Here is a 23,031-nt window from a genome sequence, read left to right on the forward strand (position 1 = left end):
CACACTGTACCGACGATTTCAATGTGTTATCCACTATGACCCCTAGATCTCTTTCTTGGGTTGTAGCACCTAATATGGAACCCAACATTGTGTAATTATAGCATGGGTTATTTTTCCCTATATGCATCACCTTGCACTTATCCACATTAAATTTCATCTGCCATTTGGATGCCCAATTTTCCAATCTCACAAGGTCTTCCTGCAATTTATCACAATCTGCTTGTGATTTAACTATTCTGAACAATTTTGTGTCATCTGCAAATTTGATTCTCACTCGTCGTATTTCTTTCCAGATCATTTATAAATATATTGAAAAGTAAGGGTCCCAATACAGATCCCTGAGGCACTCCACTGTCCACTCCCTTCCACTGAGAAAATTGCCCATTTAATCCTACTCTCTGTTTCCTGTCTTTTAGCCAGTTTGCAATCCACGAAAGGACATCGCCACCTATCCCATGACTTTTTACTTTTCCTAGAAGCCTCTCATGAGGAACTTTGTCAAACGCCTTCTGAAAATCCAAGTATACTATATCTTCCGATTCACCTTTATCCACATGTTTATTAACTCCTTCAAAAAAGTGAAGCAGATTTGTGAGGCAAGACTTGCCCTGGGTAAAGCCATGCTGACTTTGTTCCATTAAACCATGTCTTTCTATATGTTCTGTGATTTTGATGTTTAGAACACTTTCCACTTTTTTTCCTGGCACTGAAGTCAGGCTAACCGGTCTGTAGTTTCCCGGATTGTAGAGTCTGCATACTGCTTACGTTTCTCCTAACTTACTACACTTCCTCATTGCTTAGCCTTCAATCCCCATCATCTCATTTGAAGCAACTCAGTCTGGAAGAGGAGCCCCTCCTCAAACAGCAGGTATTGGAACCTGTTTCTCCCCATCACCATGGCCAGAGGTTCTACTCCTGCTACTTCTTTATCCCCAAGAAATCTGAGGGACTGAGACCCATCCTGGGTTTAAGAAGCCTGAGCTCTAGGGGAAACTTAAAAATAAGAACATAAGAAGAACATAAAAACATGGCATACTGGGTCAGACCAAGGGTCTATCAAGCCCAGCATCCTGTTTCCAACAGTGGCCAATCCAGGCCATAAGAACCTGGCAAGTATCCAAAACTGTCTGTTCCATGTTACCATTGCTAGTAATAGCAGTGGCTATTTTCTAAGTCAACTTAATTAATAGCAGGTAATGGACTTCTCCTTCAAGAACTATCCAATCCTTTTTTAAACACAGCTATACTAACTGCACTAACCACATCCTCTGGCAACAAATTCCAGAGTTTCATTGTGCGTTGAGTAAAAAAGAACTTTCTCCGATTAGTTTTAAATGTGCCACATGCTAACTTCATGGAGTGCCCCCTAGTCTTTCTGTTATCCGAAAGAGTAAATAACCGATTCACATTTACCCGTTCTAGACTATTTCAGCACTACCTATTGATGGAAAAAGCAAATTTGCTTACCATAAATTGTTTTTTCCATAGATAGCAAGATGAATTAGCCATGCTTAAATACCTGCCCATATCTCTGGAGAGTTGACTACCTAGCTAGCATTAGCTCTAAAATCGACCAAGGGATCTCGGGCCATACCCAAACAGGAATTTCTGCACATGCTCAGTAGAGCAAAAGATCTACGAGCTGAGGAAGAAAGGTCCATTTGGTGCAACAGATAACAACATCACCCACATGTAATGGCTAATTCATCCTGCTACCTACGGAAAACACTGTTTATAGTACATAAGCTTTATCTACTTTAAGTTTAACTAGTTCTTTATGCCCACACTTTTCTGAAAATCTCATGCACACTTTTCTGAAAATCAGTTAAGGCTTACCTCATTTGTATTCATTTTATGTGATCTTGTTCTTGGCCCTTCCACAGTGAACACCAAACAGAAATATTTGTTAAGCAATTTTGCCTTTTCCTTGTCTGTCTCTACATATTCCTACCCTTTACCTCAGAATCTTACAATGCCACCCTTTTCTTCTATCACTAACCTATTTAAAAAAAAAAAAAAAAAAGTCTTCATTTTATTGTATTCGCTATTTTTTTTCTATTTGCATCTTGATATTCTTTACTACTTTCCCATCATCTTTTGCTTTTCCAGATAGTTACGTGTCTTCCTTTTTCTGTGGTCTCTTGTAGTTTATGAATGCTAACTTTTTTTTTTTTCCTTACCTTTTCAGCTTCTACTTTAGAAAGCCATAGCGGCCTGTTTCCTTTATTTACTTTCCTAACAAAAATGTTAGATCCCCTCATAATCCTTTGTTTCCCTATTACTCTTTTCTTCCCCTAGATTTTCCCCTATTCCTTGAGATACTTCCCCATTTTAAGTTAGTTTTCCTAAAGCCCAGGATCCTCTCTTTTGAACCTTCATTGTCTGCACTCTAAATATTGAACCACACCATCTGATGATCACTGGATCCCAGATGATCATCTACTACAACATCAGAAAAACTGTCTCCATTGGTAAGCACCAAGTCCTGTATCACCCCTTCAATTTGGGTTCGTTGACTGAACAGTTCTCCCTACAGAGAATCCAGGATCTTTGTGTTTTTAGAGGACACTGCATTTGGTATCTCCCAATCAACATCTGGTAGATTGAAATTGCCTAGCAGTAGCACTTCCCATTTCATAGCAATTTTGTGAATATTCTCCATTAAATCTTTATCAATTTCTTCAGTCTGTGATAAAGATATGTAAACTATACCAAGATAGATAATGTTCCAGTCCCACTTTCCAGGTTAACCCACAATGATGCTTTCTTACCTCATAAGCCCTGCATTTCTGTTGTATTGTTTTTTATACGTAGTGCCACTCTTCCTCCCTTTCTTCCTACCCTGTTCTTCCTGAATAAACTGTAGTTTGATATAACGATATCCTAATCATTGTTTTCTATGTACTACATCTTCATGACAGCTACTACATTCAAGTTAGCTTCTAACATGACTGCCTCTAGATTTAGGACTTTATTTCCCATATAATGAGCATTAATATGCATAGCTGTTCAGATGTTGCCCTTTTTTCCCCCTTTTCTATAAAATCATTTCATGTTTTACTTAATTGAGGACTTTGTTTACCCATTCCCAGCAATCCTAGTTTAAAACCCTCTTTACCAAGGAACTCATTCACAAAGCCGCATTAGGCTGTTTACCATGCAGGAAATGACCTAACACAAAGATAACGCGAAATACCTCGCGCTATTCTGCTGTACTATAATGAGCTAATTAGCATGCCTCCACAATGCAAATCAAATAATGCAGCTTGCCTCAAAAGTCACAAGCCATGTTTGATTTGAAATTAGCTATACCTCAAGAGTAGCTAACGTCTCCCAGGAGCATCAAGACACTAAGGTGCATTCAGATGCTCCCAAGACTTAAGCTGCCCTAATCGCATAATAGGTGCAAAGGCCAGGCTAAGCTGGAAGTTGCCATTTTGGCTGTAACTGGGCCTGGAACCTAGAGGGGACTCCGGGCCCCCACTACACCACCAGGGCTAAAATTGTAAGTTTGGGAGGTGGGGGGTCCCAGCTTCTGGGAGCAGAATATGTACTTGATGGGGAGGAATTGGCTGGTTGGGAGTGGGGAAGCTGGGGGTCTATAAGAGACTTTAAAGGATTTTTTTCTTAACTTTCCTGGTTTGGGGGGGGGGGGGGTGCTAGCTGTGCCAAGCAGCTCCTTTAAGCCATGGTGGCCTCACAGTCCCTGAGTCTTCATCGTGCATTTTTTAGGGGCCCTTTACTACCACTACAGTAGGTGGTATTTTATCACCAGAAAAATAGGGAGGAATTCAAAAATCCACTTTGTGAATCTCATGGTATTTTTCTCTCTGGGAGAAATACTGTCTTAGAAAATGAGTCCTTAAGTTTGCCAGTTTGTTATGGAAGATGCTGCACCCCTTCTTTGGCAGATGGACCCAATTTCTGCTCAGCATTCCTTGAAATTTCATCCTATGGTCCAGGAAGCGAAAACTTTGTGATGCCATCTATGCAGCCAGCCATTCATTCACTTCCAGAATGCAAGCATCCCTGCTTGGGCCTTTATCCTGACTGGGAGCTTGGAGGAGAATAACACATGTGCACTTATCAAGGGCCAGAAAAACAAAGCACATGCTAGAATATTGCAGGTCGTTGGGTAGTGAGGTTGGAACCAACGTGCTATAACTCTTAATAAATCAACCAGGTGGTGGCTGGATATTCAGCAAAGCCACAGGACCTGGGAGGCAGATATTAGGGCAACAGCCTTACTGGTTTGATAGCTGTTTAGATTATTACAAAGCTTCGTGGTAAGACATGGGGGAAAGAGGCAGGTGATTGGATTAAATATCAAAATGTGTATGTTCATCTACTCAGGATAGTAGAGAACCAGAGGAAACAGCAAAAAATGTGACTTGGATATACTTCAAGTGATCAAATTTCGATGATTGTCAACTATAATTGAACAGACTGAATGGGCCCAGTGGGTCTTTATCTGTCATCTGCTATGTCACTGTGAAAAATAAGATTTGCATGTTAAGATCGCCAGTTTTCCAGAGATAAAATGGCTATTGTGAGCTGCCACATCAGAATGATTTGTACAATGGATTGATCCCCAATCAGTTGGTGCAATCACTTCTGTGTTTTTATTAAAAAAAAAAAAAAAACCCTAAAATTTGAAGTTAAAAAATATTTACAAATACAGTTATAAAAAGGGAGAAGTTTTTGTGGACCGGTGACTGCATCAAGTGATTAGGGATCCAGCCTTTGTAGTTTCTCTTAAGTACTGAGATCTTTTCCTCTCAAAATAAATGTTGATACATATATTTTCATTGGCAGAAGTAAGTCTTGAGAAGAGCACTGGTCAATCCATTTAGTTTATTTCTATTCTTCCCCATGCTCTTTGTTTAGTGCATAATTGTTTCTTGATTTTACATCTCTTGCTGAATAAACTCCTTTAAAAGTGTGTTCATGTGTGAGTATTGAGGATTAGCCAATTAATAAAAAAAAGTTTGTTCTCTTATAAAGTCATGATGTATAATTTCCTAGCGTGTAGCCAGATGGACTCAGGACCAATGGGTTATGTGCTCCCCTGCTAGCAGATGGAGACGGAGTCAGGTTTCAAAGCTGACGTCACTCTATATCAGTGGTTCTCAACCTTTTTTCGGCCAGGACTCACCTGACAGATGGTTCTCACATGCATAACACACTGAACATGTGACCATCATGGGGCTAAATGTAAATATACATTCTGCATCCTCAGGAACCCCTTCAGCCCCCAAAAATGGTGCAGAGTAGAACTAGGGCATTACCCGTACAGCTCACCATACAAAAAAAGATATTCTGGATCTGATGACATCTCAGTAAAAGCAAAAACTCTTTACTGGCAAGCACAATACCCCTCCTTATGAAAAGACAGTAATTTACAACTACAACGATTTAACCAGGGCCTAAACACTAATACACCTCCTATTAGGAAAACAGAGCAAGCCAAGCTGCTATAGATACCCACTTAGAAATGACTGTAAAATTATACTAATAAATGTTACAAAACAGCTGATGAACAGAATAACATCCAACAATTAAAAACTCATAAAAAATTATTAAAAATTGTCCAAATATCAATACAATATTTCAAAACAGCAGACATCACATAATACCCAATAATTAAAATGGCAGTCAATCCATAAAAATAAACTTAAAAAGCTGCCTTTACTTACCCTCTCCAGCAACTCTCCTACTCCTTTCCCTTGCAGGCCAATAGCACTCACCAGGAGCAGTGGTGGCTGCTGAAGCTCTGTCCTCACAGTCCTCTTCCTTAGGGCCCACAACCAGTCACTGTCTCACACAGACCAGTCACCTCCCTGAACAGTCTCTGTCTCTCTCACACACACACACACCAGTCACCTCCCTGTCTCTCTCAATCACACACATGCTCTGTCATTTACATACAAGCTCACACATACTCTGTCACAACCACACACACACACACACACACTGCCACTCATGCACCATTGTACCACACACACACAAGCTCTCACTCATGCACCCAGGCACCCATTCTACCACACACACATACACACACACACAAGCTCTCACTCATGCACCCATTCTACCACACACACACACAAGCTCTCACTCATGCACGGGCGACGTCCCATATGACATAGTGAGGGCAAAGGTAGCGCCGGTGCCATTTTGAATATTGGCAATACGGCCCGCGTGCAGGAGGTCGCTCCCGGACCCCCGCTGGACTTTTGACACGTCTTGTGGGGGTCAGGAGGCCCCCCCCAAGCTGGCCAAAAGTCCCTGGGGGTCCAGCGGGGTTCCGGGAGCAATCTCCTGCATGCGTGACGTCGGGAGCCAGGAAACAAAATGGCACCGGCGCTACCTTTGCCCTGTCATATGATAAGGGCAAAGGGCCACCGGCGCCATTTCTATTAACGCAGCCGTGGCCAGAGAGCGAGAGATTGCGCCGGGATCCCCCCACTGGACCCCAGGTAATTTAAAACATTTTGGGGGGGTTCGGGAGGGTGGGGGATTTATTTTAAAGGGTTGGGGTGGGTTTAGAGTTGTTTTGGTGTGCCGGTTTTCCCACCCTCCCCCCTCCCCCGATTTACGATTTTTTGATGATAAATCGGGGGAATTGCTATTGTATCGCGGCTCTAACTATTTTTGACGATTTAAAATATATCTGACGATTGTTTTAAATCGTCAAAAAACGATTCACATCCCTAATAGTTACCCGGATTACCCCTGGAACCCTTTTTAAATATTGGAGTTACATTGGCCACCCTAGAGTCTTCAGGTACAATGGATGATTTTAATGATAGGCTACAAATTTTAACTAATAAATCAGAAATTTCATTTTTGAATTCCTTCAGTACCCTAGGATGCATACCATCCGGTCCAGATGATTTGCTACTCTTTAGTTTGTCAATCTGGCCTACTACATCTTCCAGGTTCACAGTGATTTCATTCAGTTCGTCTGACTCATCACCCCTGAAAACCATCTCCGGAACTGGTATCTCCCCAAATCCTCATTAGTAAACACGGAAGCAAAGAACCCATTTAGTCTTTCTGTAATGGTCTTATCTTCCCTAAGAGTCCCTTTTAACACCTCGGTCATCTAATGGTCCAAATGACTCCCTCACAGGTTTCTTGCTTCAGATATATTTAAAGGTTTTTATTATGAGTTTTTGCATCTATGACAACTTCATTTCAAACTCTCTCTTCACCTGTCTTATCAATGTTTAACACTTAACTTGATAATGCTTATGTTTTATCCTATTTTCTTCAGATGGATCCTTTCAATTTTTGAAGGATTTTTTTTTGGCTAAAATAGCCTCTTTCACCTCACCTTTTAACCATGGCGGTAGTCGTTTTGCCTTCCTTCCACCTTTCTTAATGTGTGGAATACAAATGGACTGTGCCTCTAGGATTGTATTTTTAAACAATGGCCATGTCTGTTGAACACTTTTAACCTTTGCATCTGCACCTTTCAGTTTTTTTCTAACTATTTTCCTCATTTTATCAAAGTTTCCCTTTTTGAAAGTTTAGTGTTAGAGCTGTAGATTTATTTATTGTCCCCCTTTCAGTTATTAGTTTAAATTTGATCATGTTATGATCACTGTTGCCAAGTGGCTCCACCACCGTTCCCTCTCTCACCAAATCATGCGTTCCACTAAGAATTAAATCTGAAATAGCTCCCTCTTGTTGGTTCCTAAACCAAGTGCTCCATGAAGCAGTCATTTTTTACATCCAGGAACTTTGTCTTTAGCAAATTGTAGAAGCTAGCCAGTAAATGGGATGAATCTCCTGTGCCCTGGCTACCGGAAGATAAGAAAAAGAAGTAACAGCACCCCTCACCCATGAGTGGTCGGGTCAGGGGCTCCCAGTGCTTCTGGCCCCACAGAAACTCGTCATTTCAGTCATCAGCCTCGGGAAGGTCTCAGTCCTTTCGAAACAGAGAACCAAAAAGAGGAACAGGTTCGGGCTCAAGTCCGACCCAAACTTCCCATTGAAGTTGGGCTGACCCATCCACAAGACGAGGATATAGGGGGCTGACTATCTCTCTTCTATCAGCAATGGGTCAAGACCACGTCGGACAAATGGGTACTAGACATCATATGAGAAGGTTACGCTCTGGAATTTTGCAGCATCCCTCGGGACAGGTTCATGATGTCACCTTGCCACTCTCAGCCAAAGAAATTGGCAGTGGAATCCACACTGATAAGGCTCCTCAGTCTGAGGACTATAACTCCGGTACCTAAACCCCCAAGTAAATACAGGGCGTTATTCCATCTATTTCATCTTGCCCAAGAAAGAGAGTTCATTCCGACCCATCCTGGATCTCAAGAGCGTCAACAGTCTGTGGATAATTCACTTCTGCATGGAAATTCTTCGCTCTGTCATAATGGCAGTGCAACCTGGAGAGTTCTTAACCTCCCTGGACCTCTCGGAGGCCTTCTTTCATATTTCAATCCATCAAGACCACCAGTGTTTTCTGCTCTTTGCGGTACTGGGCCCCCATTACCAGTTCTGGGCTTTTCCCTTCAGCCTGGCAACCGTCCCCAGAACATTCTCCAAAATTATGGTGGTCGTGGCGGCGGCACTGAGGAAAGAAGGTATCCTGGTGCACCCTTAGTTGGATGACTGACTGATCTGGGCAAAGTCATTGGAAGAGAGCCTCCACGTGGCCAACAGGGTCAGCTCTCTCCTACAGGAACTTGTTTGGGTCATGAACATGGACAAGAGCAGCCTCAAGCCCTCAGAGTATCTGGGGGTCCGATTCAACACCAAGTAGGACAAGGTCTTCCTCTCTCCCTCGAGGAGAAGGAAACTGATGGACCAAGTGCGTCAGTTGACAAACACAATGCGCCCCAGGGTGTGGGACTATCTCCAGGTCCTTGGCCTCATGGCGTCAACCCTGGAAGTAGTACCATGGGCGAGGGCACATATGCGGCCTCTCCAACACCCCCTGCTGTCACATTATAACCCACTGTCTCAAGACTACTCAGTTCACTTCCACCTACCAATGGAAGTATGCTCTCAGCTCCAGTGGTGGCTATAGGAAGTTCACATAAGCACCACCGAGCTGGATCATCCTCATGATGGACGCGAGCCTCCGAGGGTGGGGAAGCTCACTGTCAGGAACTGTGAACCCAGGGGTGATGGACTGAGGAAAAGGCGAGTTGGAACATAAACCGCCTGGAAGCACGAGCGGTCAGATTAGCATGCCTGCAGTTCAGCCAAAGGCTCCAGGGACAAGCAATCCGTGTGATGTCAGAAAACGAAACGACGATTGCCTACATCAGCTTGCAGGGAAGGACCAAAAGCCACCAAGTGTCTCTGGAGATATAGACCCCCTTATGGAATGGGTGGAGTTGAACCTCCAAGGGATCTCTGTCTCCCACATCACAGGAAAAGACAATGTCAGAGCAGACTTTCTCAACAGGGAAAGCCTGGATCCGGGGGACTGGACATTGTCACCCAGAGCCTTCCAGCTTCTTGTAGATCGCTGGGGCCTTCCATCCATTGACCTACTGGCTACATCTCACAATGCAAAGATTCCCCGGTTCTTCAGTTGCAGACGAGATCAGCGCTCCCAAGGGATCGACGTCCTCATCCAGACCTGGCCAGAGGAGGACTAACTGTACGCCTTCCCTCCATGGCCTCTACTGGGCAAGATCATCTGCGAGATCTAACACCACAGATGATTAGTCCTTCTGGTGGCCCTGGATTGGCCCAGATATCCGTGGTATGCAGACATGTGGAGGCTTCTCGTGGAGAGTCTCCTTGGCTTCCCCCCACACAGGGACCTTCTCCAGCAAGGCCTGATTCTCCACGAACATCCAACTCTGTTTCTCTTTTACGGTCTGGCTCTTGAGAGGGCTCGCCTGACGAAATGTGGATATTTGGCAGCAGTGATCACCACATTGCTCTGCGCGCAGAAGTTCTCAGTGTCCCTGGCGTACATACGGATCTGGAGAATATTAAGGCCTGGTGCGAGGAGCTCACGGTACCCCTGCAAACAGCCAAGATCCCCATGATTCTGGAATTTTTACAGGATGGCCTGACCAAAGAATTGTCCCTCAACTCTCTGAAGGTCCATGCCAGTATCCTAGACAGAAGCTAAGCTACTGTCTCTTGCCGACATCTGTCGAGCAGTGATGTGGTCCTCTTTACACACCTTCTCCAGGTTCTATCACCTGGACGACCAGGCCCGAGAGGGTGCAGCCTTTGCGAGAGCGGTGCTAACCGGACTGTGGGCAGCCTCCTGCCCCGTTCGGGAGTAGCTTTTGTACATCTCATTGGTCTTGAGTCCATCTGGCAACACACTAGGAAATGGAGAAATTACTTACCTGATAATTTTGTTTTCCTTATTGTAAACAAATGGACTCAGCATCCCGTCCACGGCTGCCCAGAAGAGGCGTCAAGGAATTGCCCATGAGGTGAATCTTGATTCCATGTGATTACGGGTAAGCCGTTGCCCTATCCCTAGTTGAGGGCATCTATAGTACTGATGGGATTCAGCGCTTATTTTGGTTGAGTAAAATTGTGGTCTCCAGTTTTTAACCAAGTTGTATCCAAATTCTAATCAAGTTCTCCAATATGATGTCCACAATGGCTTTTTGAAGAGAATACTGAATGGCTGAGATCTCTGCAAGGGTATATCTAGGGTGACGTCAGCTTTGAAACCTGACTCTGTCTCCATCTGCTAGCAGGGGCGCACATAACCCATTGGTCCCGAGTCCATCTGTCTACACTAAGGAAAATGAAATTATCAGGTAAGTAATTTCTCCATTTTTGTTTTATGTAATATGTTGGGGTTTTTTATCTTTTATTTTAGATGCTGCTGTTAACTCAGGAGAACTCTGGTTTGTTAATTTTTATTCTCCTCGCTGTTCACACTGCCATGAATTGGCACCTACGGTATGTAGAAATAACTAAGCATTGCAACTATTCTTTCAGTTTTTATTACAAATCAGGAGGTTTTGGAAGTCCACAAACTAACTATTGCAGGATGAACTTCTTATTTAACTGAAAGTCTGGTCAATCTTTGTAAAAGCCTGTTGATTAGCTCCAGAAGTATAGCTAACTTTCTCCAAGAATATTGAGACATTAATATTTGTCTCTGATGCACCTGGGCTGAGGCCTTAAAGGCACAGGTGCGGTCCTTGATGTCTTGCTCACCTGAGACAGGCAAAGGTTTAAAAAATAAATAAAAAATAAAGATATTGCTTTTGGGTAAGGCCCCCTCTAAGAGCTTAGCTGCTGTACTAGAAATGTAATTCTCCTTGAGCTTTAGTTTGAAAAGGCAAGTAATTAAATAAAAACAATTTTGCTAGAGGCTGCAGAAAACAGATTTTGCTATTGTGGTAGAATGACTCTAGGGAAGGAAAACCTTCTTGTTGCTTGTCCCTCTCATTAGTGGAGACAATTTGCAAAGGAAATGGATGGTCTGATACGCATTGGAGCTGTGAACTGTGGAGATGACCGAATGCTTTGCCGAAGCAAAGGAATCAATAGCTATCCAAGTCTCTACATTTTCAAAGCTGGAATGGTAAGAAAAGAATTCTTAAAATCATTTGTGGAAGGAGTGAAATTTTTGGGGCAGGGTGGTGCCCTATGATTAACCAGTGAAATCATGAAATTAACGCAATGTATATTAATAAGGTAGGCAAGATACTGTAGGTGTGCTGCTGGGAAGTCCAACCTTTTAGTTAAATGTGTTAGAGGTATTGGCTCTTTACTGATAAAAGAATAAAAGGTCATTCATCGTGACTCTAAATCTTACTTTGGTGATAGATGTTACTATGCTGTACATCTGTGCTCCATTCTGTACTAATGTTTCCCCATGCAGTCTTGGAGGCACACCTAACCCATCTGGTTTTCAGAATACCAATGAATATGTATGAGAGATGTTTGCATCACTGGATCTCCAATGTTTGTAAATCTATCTTGTGCATATTCATATGAGTATCCTGAAAACCAGACGGTTAAGTGTGCCTCCAGGAAAGGGTTGGGAAACAATGAACAATACTATACTATAAATCATGTTGCAACCATGACGTATGGAGTATTTTTCCCATAGATACAAAATAGGGAAAACCGTTAAGTATATCTGACCCTCAGTTTGAATATGCTGCAAGGTCTTATCTTTGGAATTACAATGTTAAACTATACTATATTATTTATTATCATTATGTTAAATTGTCATCCAGTTATATTGTTCCATATGTGCCACTGTTCTATGTAAAGCCCCTTATCTCTGTTGGGCAGTTTATCGTTATATGTAAACCGGTGATTTGTAGTCTCTATAAGAACCTCGGTATATAAAAATTAAAAATAAATAAACAAATAAATATGAGTGAAAAAACTGAATTATGCTTTAAACAAAAGAAACAGAACAGTTGGAATGGGTTTTAAATCTGATTTTGTTTTGAGTATCAAATTCCATATGTGATTAGGCTGTAATATTACCCAATTACTTGTGGATGGTTTGAAAATTGTGTAAAAATCCCAGAAACTGTGTGTTCAGTGCCATACAAGCTTTGGTGAATTAAGCAGTGCTTGATTTGAATGAATAGACCTGTTGCAAAGATACAAGTCTACATATTAAAAATGTTATGGGTTTCAAATTATGGAATTCATATTCCCATCAGAACTGGTCTAAAAAGAACATTAAGGTATAGTATTAAAATCTTCATACATCTTAAGCCCAAGTCCACAAAGATTCAAATTATGGAGCCCATTTCTAGTTATATAAAGGGAGCACAGAAATGTTAAGGAGAGCAGGGTACCCACTTTGCTAAGATATTACTACATTATTATATTTTCTATCTTTTTATTTAGTAAATCTTATTATATAATATAAAATTGCTGTAAAGTTGAGGTAAAGTCCTTGAGTAATTACATTTTAAATGCTTTTTTTGTATTTTCAGAATACAATTAAATACTTTGGAGATAGGTCAAAGGAGAGCTTAATAGATTTTGTCATGCAGTATGTTGCCAGCACTGTTACTGAGCTCTGGGCCGGTAAGTATCTGTGGGTGCGATAGGGAAAAGGAGTTAGACCTAGGGAGGGTAACTTTCAAAGGCATTTCTGTGGGAAAACAATGTTTCCTCTGCACTTGGGCAGGTCAGTCCACACCAGTGGATTATGCAGTTCTACCAGCAGATGGAGCTGGAGTAAAGCTGACTCGCTGACATCACAGACATATAGCCCTGCACCAAAAACAGCCTGCCAGTAATCTCGATCTCCAGCAGGTGGTGGACATAGATCTCCCTTGGGGGATTGCTTGTACTAAAAAATAATAATAATAAAATAATAGACTAGGAGAAGATTCAGACCCATCACTTGAGCTCCTGAGGTGATACCCATTTGGTTCTTCCTTCAGTTGAGTGCTTTAAGTCTGGAAGCCTGACCTGGTATAGACTTAAAAAAAAAAAGGGGGTGGGGTGGAAGAGAGGAGCTCCGTGGTGAAGGTTCATGCTGTCTCCCTCTGTATCTCATGACCCGATCGTGCTCTCAGCCAGGGAGGGCTGAGCTCAGGTTTAAAAAAAATAGTGATGTTTTAGGCCCCCTCTTTATTCTCCCCCCCCCCCCCCCCCCTTTACCGAGTCATCCTTCCCTTGGTCTTTTTCCTCTGCGTCTCTTACCCCCTTTTCCCTCTCACTTCTCTGGGGAGTTAGTGTAGAGTATAGACTGCTCAGGCTCGGCAGATTGAGTAGCATTTGGCTAGGCCCTGCTTCTCAAGCTTGGTTCAGCAGCTGCATGGTGGGCTGCGGCGATGGTTTGTTTCCTACGCACTTAGGCATATGTGCTCATTCTTGCTATGCAGCAATGTCCTGATAATGGGCGCGCACATGCGCAGGTACTTGTGCACTTAATGCTTGCGGCCTAGATTTGAGCATGTATTTGCACAATTATATCCATGTGCTGTTGGGGTGCACACAGGAGACTGCCTAGTCAAGTGCAGGAAAACTTTGGTGCCAGGGACTAAAAAGTCTAAGCGCCTTGCTATCTGTGAGGCTTTCCATGTAAGGTAATCCAGCCATTGTTCTCTTTATGCCTGTCAGTGCTGCTTAGATGCTCCAGGCAATTTGACTACTACAGATTTTGCCGACATCCCCTCAGCCTATGGTGTCTTTGGAGGAGAGTGAGGTGGGAGGCAACAAAGCAGACAGTTCCCCTCCCTCCTTGTTCCTGATGGCAGAGGCATCCCGGAGAGAGAGGTTGGAGAATGCCAGGTTTGGGCCTTCAGGCCCCAATATGGAGTCGTCATCCTCCTGGGTGGAATTTTTCCTGGGCCTGCAAGCTTTTCTGCAGGGTACCCAACGCAGGCGAAGCAACCTACTAAGAAGGGATTGCGTGCTTGGGTCTTCCACTTGTCAGCTACTGCATGCAAACACCGCAGGGAGGCTAGCCCTGGAGATGTTCAAGGGGGATGTGCATCATGTTAATTCAGATGACTTTCTAAAAGAGGGAGAAATTCCACCTGATTTGGAGCCACATTGGACTCCAGTTTTTTCTCAAAGATGTGTTAACTCAGACCCTGAAGATGCTTGTTGTGGACGGGAGTGACGCAGGCTTACAAAAGAAAGATTTCATACTGGTCACTTTACGCAAAGAGTCTGTTTTTGTTTTCCCTCCTGGATACATCAAGAGTTAATTGACCTAGAATGAAACACCCTGGAGGCAAGTTTTAAAGGTGGGCATGCTTTGGCGGATTTGTACCCCTTGGATTTGAAGGCAAGGGAACACTTGTGATTCCTTAAGGTGGATGCCTTGCCTTGTGCTGTTACTAAGTGGACCACCTTCTCAGTAGAAGGAGGGGCAGTTCTAAAAGATGCTCAGTATAGGAGGATTGATGCTATCTTTAAACAGGCCTTTGAGGCCATGGCAGTGAATTTGCAAATTTGTTTCTTGCTGCTGCCTGATGGCTCAGTCTGGTTTGCGTCTCTCAAGAGATGAAAGGAGCGCGGTATGATGTGGATTGGTGATAGAACCTGGAGACTGATTCTTGGCCAATGCAGGCTGGGATTTGGTACAGATGACCTCTAGAGGGGTGGCTTCCATGATAGCGGTTAGGCGCCAGTTGTGGCTGCGAAATTGGTTGGCGGACACTATTTCCAAGTCAAATCTCACAAGATTACCCTTTAATGGTTCTCTTTTATTCGGAAGTGAGTTGGAGAAGATGAATATAGCTGGGGTGAATCCAAGGCTCTTCGATTGTGGGAGGACAAGAAGGCAGAGTCGAGTCCTTTTGGGGGCAGAGGGCCACTCCAGGGAATGCCATCTGTTTCATCCTTACAGAGAAGCAACTAAAAGGTCTCATCCTTTCAGAAGATCAGTCCTTTTGGCCTAAGAAGCCTCTAAGGATATGGGCTCCAGGGCTGAAGCACCATGATCTTCACAGTGAAGGTGTGGGGGCTCACTTATTGGATCACTAGATATGTGGACATCTATATCACTTTTGTCAATGGTGGGCCCAGATTACAATGGACCAGTGGTTCCTAGAAGTGGTAAGGGACGGCTATGCTCTAGAATTTTTCCCAATTCCTCTGGATGCATTTATGGTCTCTACATGCAACTCTCTACAGAAGAGAGTAGCAGTGGAAACTGCATTAAGGAGTCTGTTAGGATTTGAAGGCCGTAATTCCTATTCCCAGATCACAAGAAAATATGGGATGCTATTCCATTTATTTTGTTGTTCCCAAGAAGGAATAGGGTTGCTTTTGGCCCATCCTGGATCTGAAGGGAGTCCATCGACATTTGCATGTAATTAATTTCAGAATAATAATGGCAGTATAAATAGGGGGATTTCTATCATCTCTTGACCTGATGGAGGCCTATCTACATATTCTCATTCCCCAAGGAACATAGTTTCCTACGCTTTGCCACTCTGGGACTTCATCAGTTTCAGGCCTTCTCCAAGGTCATGGTGGTGGTAGCAGCATCTCTGCACAAGGAGGGAATTCTGGTCCATTTGTATCTGGATGACTGGTTGATTCGGGCCAAAATTGCAGAAGAGAGACAATTGCAATCTCACAACGTGGTCTCCTTGCTTCAGGAGCTAGGCTGGGTGGTGAACTTGGCCAAGAGCAGTTTATAGCCATCTCAGACACTAGCGTATCTCGGCATGCAATTCGATACAGAGCAGGACTGAGTGTGTTTCTACCAGAGTCTCATTCAGATGTTAGTTACTCAAGTTCAGGCTCTGAGATGGACTATTTGCTCAATGGTGTGGTCTTACCTACAGGTCCTGGGATCGATGGCGGCCACATTGGATGTAGTCCCCTGGATGAGGGCGCACATGCAGCTCCTTCAGCAAGCGGTGCTCTCCTGGTTGAATCCGCAGTCGCAGGAGTGCAAAGTGAGACTCCACTTGCTATTGGAGGTGAGCGTCTAGTTGCAGTGGTGGTTACAAGCAGATCATCTCAGGAAGGGGGTTTCCGTGGAAAGACTGGACCGGTTAGTGCTCACATCTGATGTGAGCCTTCTGGGTTGGGGGGCTTACTGTCGAGACTTGGTGGTGCAAGGTCAGTGGAAGGCCGAGGAGTGGCAGTAGATAGTCAGTTGGAAGCGCGTACAGTTCGACTGGCATGCTTGAAGTTTGCCGAGCAGCTGGAAGATCAAGCGCTAAGGATAATGTCGTACAATGTCATGCCAGTGGCCTACAACAATCAACAAAGCAGAACCAGTAGCCAACAGTTGTCTATGGAGGTTGATGCGCTCATAGTGTGAGCATAACATCTCTAGGACGTATCCACTTCCCACATTGCTGGGAAGAATAATGCAAGCACCAACTTTCTCAGCAGGCAGGACTTGTACTCGAAAGTGGGAGCTGGCAGACGAGGCCGTTCAACTCATAGTGATGCGCTGGGGTCACTCGTACCTGGATTTACTGGCGAGATCCAACAATGTGAAGGTATCATGGTTCTTCAGTCACAGAAGGGATCAGAGAGTGCTGGGTATTGATTCTTTCATTCAGATTTGGCCATGGAGCAGGGTGTTATACACCTTCCTGCTATGGCCAATGATAGGTAGGATCATCTGGAAGATTGCGGTCGAGTCCTCAACTGTACTTCTGGTAGCTCTGGATTGGCCTCTGAGGATGTGGTATGCCAGTCTTACAAGACTATTGGTAGACAGTCCTCTTGGACTGCCACTCAGAAAAAATCTATTGCATCAGGGGCCCATACTGCAAGACGATCTGGGTTGGTTTTGTCTTACGGTTTGGCACTTGAAAGAGCTTGGGTACTGACGTTTGTGTTTTTTTGGTTTGTTTTTTCTGCAGTGATTTCCATTTTGCTCTGGGCCAGGAAATTTTCTACATCTCTAGCTTATGTTAGGATTTGGAGAGTGTTCAAGAGCTAGTGTGAGGAGCGAGGTTCTCACCCTCTTAAATTTGAATTTCCACTGATATTGGAATTTTTACAGGAAGGTTTGATTAAAGGCTTAGCCTTAAACATTCTGAAAGTGCAAATAGCTCTCACTTACTATATAAGGGTCAGTGGTGGACCCTTATCTTCCCATCCAGATGTGTCCAGGTTTTTTAAGGGAGTTAAGCATCTGTCTTCCCTTATGGCTACCAGTGCCTCTTTGGGACCTTAATCTGGTCATGCGTTTTTTGACGGCGTCTACATTTTGGCCACTACATGGTGTGAATCTGTGGCTGTTCACCTTGAAAACAATTTTTCTGGTAGCAATCTGTTCGGCATGACAGGTCTTCAAGCTGCAAGCTATTTCTTGCCGTGAGTCATTTCTACAAATGACTCCAGGGGTGGTACAGCTTAGGACTTGTACCTTTTTGCTGAAAGTGGTTTTGAAATTTCATTTGAATCAGTCTATTTCCCTGCCTATGCTGGACAGGGATTGTCTGTTTCATGCCTTGGATGCGGCATCCAGTGCGGTACTTGAAGATTACTCCCTCTTTCAGGAAGTCTGATTGACGGTTTGTGCTCCATGGTGGAAGTAAATAAGGAGAACCAACAACATGGGCGACTATTGCCCATTGAAGTCATCACGGCAGCCTATGTGGATGCAAATGTCCCATTGCCTAGACAGGTCAGGGCGCATTCCACTAGATCTCAGGTGGTTTCATGGGCAGAGCTTGGGTTGTTGTCTCTCGATGATTTGCCAAGCTGCGACATAGTCCTCCTTACACACTTTCTCCAAGCAGTAACAGGAGAAATAGGGCTCAAGAAGATGTGGCTTTCACACATGTGGTGTTGACGGGACCGCGAGCAGCCTCCCGCCATTTCCAGGAGTAGCTTTGGTACATCCCACTGGTGTAGATTGGCCTGCCTGAATGCAGAGGAAAGAGAAATGACTATTTACCTGATAATTTCCTTTCTCTAAAGAAGGCAGGCCATTCCACACTCCACCATGAGCTGCCTGAATTGCTTTTAGTTCGTCCTTTATACATGGACGATGAAGAGCATTATTTCTGTTAATTTGTTTGAATTACTGGTAAGTGATGTAACCAGCCCCTAAAATTAGTTAACTTTTTTTGCTGAGCTCAGTGTTTCCCAGTTGACTCTTAATAGCCATGTTCAAGTGTATTTGGTTTGTTCACTGTTTGGCTTTTCCAGATATATTGGCAGGTTGATAGGTACAGGGCTATATGTCAGCGAGTCAGATTTATTCAGTCTCCATCTGCTGGTAGGAGTGCATAACCCACTGGTATGGATTGGCCTGCTTTCCTTAAAGAAATAGCCATTTACAAAATTGCCTAATGCGTGAATAAATGTATGAGCAATACCGCCTATTTGTAAGTTTACTCGACTAAGCGGAGCTGTTTCTGCGGGCAGAGTTGAGGAGGGGTTTGGAGAAGCACATATTTTTGAAAATGCAAAAGTATGTGCATAAATTTTCCCCAACGTTTCCATGCACATAATAGATGAATTTTGTGTGGGTAAATTTGGTGGAATAATATGCGAAAGTGCTTACAAAATTGATGTAACCTGTTCGTTTGCTGCCTAATTTAGGAAGTCTGTTTAAGGGGGTAACTTATATAAAGACTGCTGTGATTATCAGTAACAGGGTAATCACAGCAGACAGGATAATCCCATAGATCTGGCCTAAAGTTAGCCAGATGGACTTAACCAGCTAACTTTAGGATAGGCGGGTATATTCAGCAGCGTGCCCGCACCACTGAATATACAAGCTAAGTTAGCCAAGCTGCACAACAGGTGAATGAATATGAACCCCTTCATGCTTAGCCCATTCTGCATTGATTTGATAGAAGGTTGTCATAAGTAAGATAGTCGAGTAAAAAAGTATTATATAGATCTTTTTTGACCTATTTTTACAATAAACTGAAAGTATGGTAATTATTACAATTGTGCAAACTTTTATTTGAAGGTAATTATATTAATGCCATTGAATCCTCCTTTTCCTCTGGTGTTGGCTGGCTGATCACATTCTGCGCTGAGACTGGAGGTAAAAACATTCTGCTTTTACGCAATGTTGTAGTGCTGCTGAAATATAGTTTAACTGCTTGGATTTACTTTCTTATGATACTTCTTGTTGACTGTATTTTCCTGATAAAGGCATTTCTTCATGTACAGAAATGATGCAAAGGCTATTGGAAAAAAAAATGAGTTCAAGTTCAAAACCTGTGCTACTTAGTTGGCTAAGTTGAAAGACCAGAGGCTTCATGGAGTTCAGCCTCCTGATTGCCAAACAACTCTCACCACATGATGATGTCAGGGGAAGTTAAAACCTCCCTCTGCACCTGTAGTTAATTCTGCAGCCGTGCAAAAATGTATTCCTGAACTCCTAGAGCAGTCACTGGACCAAATGGCAGCCAGGGCAAGGGTTGCTTTCCATGCTTTCAATTACCTTTTGTTCTTTCATGCTCAAAGATTGCATCAAAAAGACAGTGTTGTGCACTTGGGGGGAGGGGGTTTGCCCTGCTTGCCCACCCCTTGTGATCGCCCAGTTGATCCCCCAAATATAGTGATCAACTCAAACTGCCTAGCATGTAACTTTTGTCATCGTATCTACTAATCTTTTTCCTAAAAAAAATTAAATAAATAAATAGCCAGTTTGCTGTGGCCATAACTTCTTATGCTGTTTGAATTACAAAAATAAAAAGGTTTTTTTTTAAGGTATATTACACTTTTTTCTTTTTTCGGGCTGCTTGTTTCCTCCTCCTCCTCCTCCTGTGAGCTTCCAGTTCAATTGGAACCAGCAGGTAAAAGGGCTATATTGCCATGAGCCTTCATTTGCAACTTCATATGGACCCTCACCCACCTTGGCCAAGCTATGGCAGTGACCATCCTTGGTCAGGGACCACAGAGGGCGCTTCTGCTGGAGCTCTGAATACGTGCGCCTTGAATCCAGTTAGTAGGTATCTCTCACTAAGCAATGGTTGAATCTCCCTAACTGCAAAGACTGTGAACGGTACCTCCATAGCATATCTGACCTTTGCCAGTGTGTGGAGCCGAAGCCGAACCAGTTAAATGATACCCAATTATACTACATACCTTGATTTCTTCTAGGCAGCATGTCCAAAAACATGATTGAGCAGCATTTGCTTTCTTTTCCTGCAGATAGTGACATATAACCTTTTTTAAGACTCTTTGTACTATTCTGATACTTATTTATATCCTGTAGATCCTAAAAATTGTTCTCAGCATAGTACAATAATACAACACACAAAATTCCAAAGACAATGTACAGTAGTCAAGTCAGTGCAGCACATGAAGATACTTAAGAAATTAGTGTGGAGAAAGCTTGTTCAAACAAATGCTTTTCCTTTCTTTCTGAAAGTTTAAATAACATCTAATAGTTGAATTTCCACAGGTAGTGCATTCCACAGGTAGTTAGATGCAGTAACAGTAAAAGCTCTCAAACAGACTTAATAGAAGGTATTTTCAATAGCTTTGTTCCTTAAGATCTTAAAACTCAAGTGGGTGTATACATACATACAGCGTTGCAAATGAATTTTGGGACAGAATTATGCAGGGCTTTAAGAACCAGATTGAGGATCTTAAATTTAATTCAATGATGAATTGGGTAGCAATGTGAAAAAATAATTTGGATGAGCTGCTGTGTTGTGAACTACCTGGATGGCATTCTGTAAGGAAGTCCTAAATAAAGTGAATTACAATAATCTAACTATTCCAACACAGACCTGAAATTAGTAGGATGAAACATAGATTTCAGCCCTTAGTACTTTTAGTTTGAAAAAGGCGATCTTGATGGAGGCTTTTATTTGTGCCTTCATAAATAACATATTTGGGGGGGTCCATCTCAATTCTAATATATATGAGAGAATGTGGATCATTACATTGTCTATCTCAAATGTTAGCTTATCCAGTATAGCTTTTCAGCTGATTCTTAGTACTCTGATTTTCTTATTTTAAGAACTAGTCTGTTTTGAACCATCCATAAGTTTAGTTTTCTCTGTACTCAAGCAGGTCCGTCCACACAAGTGGGTCATGCACTTCTACCAGCAGATGGAGACAGAGTTAAAGCTGATGTCCCAGACATATAGCCCATCCCGACAGCCTACCAGTATTCTCTGTGTTTAACAGATGGACATGTATTTCCCTTCTGGGGATTGCCTGTGATGAAAAAAAAGGAGAAGGTGGAAGAACTTTCGAACACAGCTTGAGCTTCTGAAGTGACACCAATAGGTCCCTCTCTCAGTTGAGTGTTTTTAGTTCAGGAGCCTACCTCAGGCGTGGACTTAAAAAAAAAAAAAAAAAAAAAAAAAAGGCACTTGGAGCTAGAGGGAGTGTTTAGCGGTGACTGCTTGTGCCCTCTCCCCCTGTAGCCAGAGACCCTTTCGCATTCTCATCCAAGAGGGCTGAGCTCAGGAACAAAGAAAAGAAAAGCTTAGCAAGGCCTTTTCCCTTCCTTCCATACTGGGTCTCCTTCCCTCGACACTAAGTATTCAGCATCCCTTCCCTCCTTCCTTCTCACTTTCCTCAGAGTTTAGTGTAGAGCAGGCAGCGCAGGCTCGGTGGGTTGAGCAGCTTTTGGCTAGGCCCTGCTCATAAGACTCTATTTTCTTCAGCTGCTTGGAGGGCTACAGTGGCATGGCTTTTCTGTGCACCGGCGCTTGTGCACGCCACACAGCAATGCACTAACGTGAACACACACATGCTTGTGCACGCAAGACCGCGGCCTATATAGAGTGGGAGGTATGGTGCGAGCACAGACTGTTTTGAGTGCATACTGTGCATATACTATTTGAGCGCACCCTGAGTGTTTACTATCAGCGCATACTATTTGAGCGCATACTGTGCATGCACTGTCTTGAGCGCACATGGAGTGCCTCCTGTCTGAGCACATGCTGGGCGCACGCTGTCTGGGCGAATTATCGCTTTGTTTGGGCACTTAATGTTTGAATGCATCCTGTCTGGGCGCATCCTGTCAGCGCATACTATTTCTGCACTTACTGTATGGAACCATGGCACCTTGCGAGCGTGTGATGGCGTTTGTTCTCCCGGAATGGTTATGGTGCCAAGGACATAGAGGTTTCAGCGTCTGACTAGGCTGGCCTAGAGGTTAAGACTCCAGTCCTCAACCTAGCAGCCGATGCCAGTTCAAGCCCCATTGGGGGTCCTTTTCGGACAAGCAATTTTCTAAAGAGTCTTCAAGGGAACCTGCTCTAATGAGGTCATATAGAGACAGTTTGCACTGTGTGTGGTGTAATTGTTTTGTGGCTTGCCATATAAGGGCATTGGAGCCATCGTCTTCTCTGTGTCAACACTAGTTGGACAAGACAATTTACCTGCTGTGGTTTTTTTGTTGATGCTGGCCATCCCCTCTGTCTGAGGGGGGTGGGGACAGATGGTGATAAAAATAAATGTATCTCCTTGATTTCCAATGACTGAGACATCTACGAGAGATGTGGGTCAGTCCGCCAGAGTTAGACTTGGGCCTGTGGGCTCCGGGATAGACCCATCCTCCCTTTTCCTGGGTGGAATCCCAGGGTCTTCAGGTTTTTCTACAGGGTCACCCAGCAGAGACTCGGGGCTCCCACTTTTCAGCCACTGCGTGCAGGCGCCTCTGTGAGGTGGTCCTGG

The 23,031-nt window shown here is 43.5% G+C and overlaps 1 protein-coding gene across 7 annotated transcripts in view; it reads left to right on the forward strand.

Annotated features, from left to right (window-relative positions):
- The window catches only part of DNAJC10 (DnaJ heat shock protein family (Hsp40) member C10), a 334,589-nt gene that overhangs the window by 61,211 nt on the left and 250,347 nt on the right, over nt 1-23,031 (forward strand). For all 7 annotated transcript variants that reach the window (XR_003857398.1, XM_029605932.1, XM_029605933.1 and 4 more), the window contains 4 exons: nt 10,829-10,911; nt 11,411-11,542; nt 12,924-13,017; nt 19,352-19,429. Coding sequence is in view for 6 of the 7 variants with exons in the window: in XM_029605932.1 (XP_029461792.1) it covers nt 10,829-10,911; nt 11,411-11,542; nt 12,924-13,017; nt 19,352-19,429 (387 nt within the window). In the remaining variant the exon portion in view is untranslated. The remainder of the gene's footprint in view (nt 1-10,828; nt 10,912-11,410; nt 11,543-12,923; nt 13,018-19,351; nt 19,430-23,031) is intronic.

Source organism: Rhinatrema bivittatum, chromosome 6, assembly GCF_901001135.1.
Source record: "Rhinatrema bivittatum chromosome 6, aRhiBiv1.1, whole genome shotgun sequence".
NCBI classification, from domain to species: Eukaryota; Metazoa; Chordata; class Amphibia; order Gymnophiona; family Rhinatrematidae; genus Rhinatrema; species Rhinatrema bivittatum.